The 4,514-nt window shown below is 31.2% G+C and overlaps 1 protein-coding gene across 2 annotated transcripts; it reads right to left on the bottom strand.

The window, feature by feature from the left end:
• Nucleotides 1–877: 877 nt before the first annotated feature.
• On the bottom strand, nucleotides 878–3,840 carry LOC107470054 (zinc finger protein ZOP1). Of its 2 annotated transcripts, none has more exons than XM_021133066.2 (5): nucleotides 3,609–3,840; nucleotides 2,894–3,094; nucleotides 2,163–2,238; nucleotides 1,684–1,707; nucleotides 878–1,405 (listed from the first exon to the last, which is right to left on the bottom strand). In XM_021133066.2, the coding sequence occupies exons 1-5, from the start codon at nucleotides 3,615–3,617 to the stop codon at nucleotides 1,038–1,040; spliced, it is 678 nt and encodes a 225-aa protein (XP_020988725.1). In that variant the 5' UTR covers nucleotides 3,618–3,840; the 3' UTR covers nucleotides 878–1,037. The 2 variants fall into 2 exon arrangements, with proteins under 2 accessions (XP_020988725.1, XP_015944924.1); XM_016089438.3 differs by having other exon boundaries at nucleotides 1,612–1,707.
• Between the last annotated feature and the right edge of the window lie 674 nt (nucleotides 3,841–4,514).

Consider the following 4,514-nt stretch of genomic DNA (forward strand, 5'->3'; position numbering starts at 1 on the left):
AATAATCTATGACAAATTGAAAGGAGAAGTTAAAGAGTTAGAAACATTAATAGAATCTCTAGAAAATAGTGATGAATTGATGATAGAATTTGCAGAAATTCTAAGATAAATAATGAAGTATACAAAGATTGAAAGACCAGAAAACAAAATAAAAAGAAAAAGGGCGAAAAAAATTAAAAAGTAAAATAAAGGAGTACAAAAGGGAATTAAATAATATTCAGTTCGAAATTAATGACCTTATAATAGAAAGGATAGAAATAAGAACAAATATAAACAAGTTGGAGCTAAACTTAAAAAATTTATAAATGCCTGGAACACCATATTATGATTTAAAAGAATTAAAGCTGTTGAAAAAAAAATGGAGAATGAAGTTGAAAAATTAAAAAGACATTTAGAAACAACAAAAAGTGTAGAAATAAAAGAAGTTTTGGAGGATTTGAAAAATTATATCAAAGAAAAAGACAAACAAATAAAAAATTTTATATACAATAATCAATGCAAAAAAGAATATTATAAACTAAAACAAGATTGAAAAACTATAAAAATGAAATCAGAATTAGTAATAGTAGAAATGCTCAATACTTTTGATTATGAAATTACAAATTATAAAGTACCACTAACCAAATCTATACAAATTATAAACTTATTCGAAACAAAATATGAAGAGTTGATTTTAAAAATTGGTATCAGAGCCAAGTTAACGATTAAGGGTAACACTTTTTCTTTAAGCAACACTTTTAGTGATACACTTTTAAATCAATAAAAAACAAAAATCTGTAATCTGTACCAAAACACATCTGTACACTAGATGGACCCTATCAAAAATTATAAGCAAGACTAATATGCATGCAAAATGGCCAAAAAATATATACAAGTATAAAAGAAATGAAACATATTAATTTTACAAGGTGCAATCACATTTTACAAGGTGCAATCACAAGGAGAATTACAACATCTACCTTAACGGAAAAAGACAAAGGAAGTATAACCCACAAAATTAGGGTGAAGAGGAAGGGTGTTAACGTAATTTTCCAAACTTAGTAAGGTTTACTGTATAAACCAAGCAAGGATTTTTCCCTCTCTTCTACTCTTTTCCTTGCAGCTTCTCTTGCCTTAAGAGCTGCTTTCTCTTCTTCAGGGATAACTTTAGCTTTGCACTTCTCTTCAGGTCTCTTCCTCTTACCAACAGTAAGAGATGAAGGGGTACCTTTCACATTTCTTTTGGGATTCAAAGAATAACTAACAACTGGCCCTGGTGAAGGTCCATTTTGAGATTTATTTTCAGTTTTTTCTTTGACTAATTTTGATTGTGAAGTTGACAAAAATTTTGAATTTGGTCCACTGATCCCAGCATTTGACGAAAACTGAGGTGAGGCATATGCTTCTTCCTGAGTCACCCACTTCCCTGTTGAAATTTCTTTGAGTAAAGGTGTAGATTACATTGAAGGCGATATTGCAGACGATACCATTTGGTTTTAAATAATCTACGATATTCACTTATAGAAATCGTGTGTAATGTCACTTAATCACAGACGAAATCAAATAATCAATATAATATTAGTTCATAGTTCATATAGTAAAATGAGAAAAGGAGAAGAATAAGGCCCAAACCAAGAGCATCAGAATAGTAAAACCCTGATTTTGGATCATAGCAAAATCCATTTGTTTTATGGTAGTAGTAACCTGAATTGTCATCGAACTGCCATTCTGCAAATTATGCAGTCAACATCAGGTATGCATAAAATAGAATTGCATGACAAAATACGCTTGAAAGTCGCAATGCATAGTTACATGAGTTGAGTATATAAAGCTAAGTGGATATTTTATCGATCCGTAACAGCAGCAAAAATGTATTTTTGTTTAAATCTCAACTCAGAATAAATAACGATACACAATATGAGAAAAGGCAAAGCAGTTCCAAATTTCTCTAAGGGGAAAAAAGGTTAATTATTATTCGACTAATTTTTGCATTTCATTGATCTTGGTGTGACATGAAAACATATCTAATTTTCGATATCGCAAATGTTCAACAGTTTTTATTTTCTTATCTTTTATTTATGAGTTAATTCTAGGATACCTACAGAATGCTATCAGACTAAGCCAATTAATTATTAATAGACATGTATCAAGAAAATAAATAAACAAAAACTCATACTTACAACCTTGGTCATCCAATTCATGAGATTGTCTGGTTTCCTCAAACTTTGCTTTATCCTTTTGATAGCTGCGCTGTGCTTTCTGCAAAAGAGAACACAGATATAATAAAAGTTATACATCTAATCTGAGTGTAAATGCATATAAAACATTAACACTTGTCTAGATATTTTCAAATCCTGTACAACCTATTTTTGAGTTCCTAATCCGAAGTTGCAAAAATTGTATAGTCCCTTTGGAATTTGAAGGCTGTTCTGAAATCAGGTCTTATATTTGGACTATAAGCAATAGTATACATGTGGAATTGTGAGTTATGCATTAGTCATGTGGATCACATAAGATACTGTTTATTATCATAAATCATGGTCGTAGACAAGCTATTAAAACTAAGTTATGAAAATGGTTTTGTATATAATTTTCTAACCCCATCTAATATCTATCTATTGGACAGCCCTGGATCTGATATACTCTTATTACTAAACAACCGACTAAGGTGATTTTATCATCTTTCTTTTTTAACTTTTTCACAACAAGTGCTATCCCATTTATTTCAAATGTAATGATTACTAATTCACAAGCAAGCTTTCCAGTGAAACTAGACAAAAGGCATATACACAGAAATAAATCATACGCTTCTATATCAGAAGCTAGCATATACTCAAAGGGTTTTTGAAACAATGGATGAAAGAGCCAGGTAAGCATCATTTTAACCAATAAGAGAAGTGTAAAAAGATTTTACCGCTTCAATTTGCTCAAGGGCGCGAGCTGTTTCCTTCTGCTCTTTCTCCTTAGTAGCATTCTCCTTTCGCATAACAGCTAGCCTCTTGGCAACATTGTCTTTGTGGCGTTGACCAAGCTCATGATTTCTAATGCTCGAAGGATTGTTCGATATATAAATTTTACAAAAGTCACACCATTTGTTACCCTGGCTCACCCAGTACTGAGAACAAAAAAAATAAAATGTAATCAATAACAAAGTGCCTCCAATCAAAATCCATTACAACTCACAAGTCTAACTTACACACATCATAAAAGTGAACAAATCACCACATCTCAATAATCCACATTAATATTTGCATTCTTCTCTAACGAAGGAAGCAGGATCATATAATGCAAACAATAGAACTACCTTCGGTTGAAAATATTTGTTGACTTGACAACATTAGTAATCAGAAGTCATATCATATTAACAATGTAGTGAAATAGACACAGCTTACAGTTTCATCAACCTACACTTCTGTGAATTATTATAATTTACAAAACCAAAATAATATTACATTAATTTGGCTTTTAGGTACCAAAGCTGGCATCTAGTATCACAACTGAGAATTAACACGGGAAAGGTAATTTTGAATGCGGGAACATAGAACGTAAATTTAAAAGAAAAAATAGAGAAAGCTAAAAAGCATGGAATATAATTAGAGAAATTAAATTAATAAAAATTGGGCATTTACTTCCGTCATGGCAGTAAATTAGGGTTCCGAATAGGAGGGTACGAAGAGATTTCGGAGATGTAGGTTAAGCTCTGAAAAGCTTGGAGTGGTTGGAACTTTGAAACTAGGCGTCTCTAAATGTCTTCAACTTTCAAAACCTTGACAACGAAGAAGAGGAGCTCGAAAACTCGGTCCGAGACGTGAGAGACACCGCAATGACGGAAACGAACGACTGCATCGGCAAATTCTTTAATGGGCCTGTGCCAAAATAGAGTCAGGAAGAGAGTTTTCTAGGCCCAAAAAACATAAAGGTCTGACCAAAATGAAAAAAGAATCATAAGCCGCCAACGGGTAGGAGGCCTGATTCAAGTGGCACATTATATGCCGCTGCCTTTAGTTGAATGGCAAAATATAGTGTTTTTTAATATTTTTCATCTGGGATCGATCCTTGAAAAAAAAAAAAATCAATATAATATAATGTGAATTTTTATTTAGTATATGTTTCAACTTTTAAGATAGTCTTTCCTAATTAGAATGGGCAAATACGAAAATTATCAATTCTAATTAAAATATAAAAAAAATTTTAACTTACAATTTTTTATTATTAGGCCAACATTTTTAATTTAATTATTTTTATTTTCAATGTTCTCTTCATATGTAAGAGAAAAGAAAGAGAGACAGGAAAAAAGAAGAATACTGCGGAAGAAGAGTAAAAAAAAATGAAAGAGGAGAAAATCAAAATATAGAAAAAGTATAAAATGATAAAAAAGTAGAAGAGGTAAAGTAACAAAGAGCAAAAACAAAGGAGGAGGGAGTGAAGAGAAAGGACAAGGACAAGTAGAAGAAAATAAATTCAGAATTATGAAGGAAAAATAAGGATCTAATCCAAAATACTTTATTAAGTTTGGGTCTACAAGTTGTTCTTCT

The sequence above is a fragment of the Arachis duranensis genome, chromosome 10, assembly GCF_000817695.3.
Source record: "Arachis duranensis cultivar V14167 chromosome 10, aradu.V14167.gnm2.J7QH, whole genome shotgun sequence".
Taxonomy (NCBI): Eukaryota; Viridiplantae; Streptophyta; class Magnoliopsida; order Fabales; family Fabaceae; genus Arachis; species Arachis duranensis.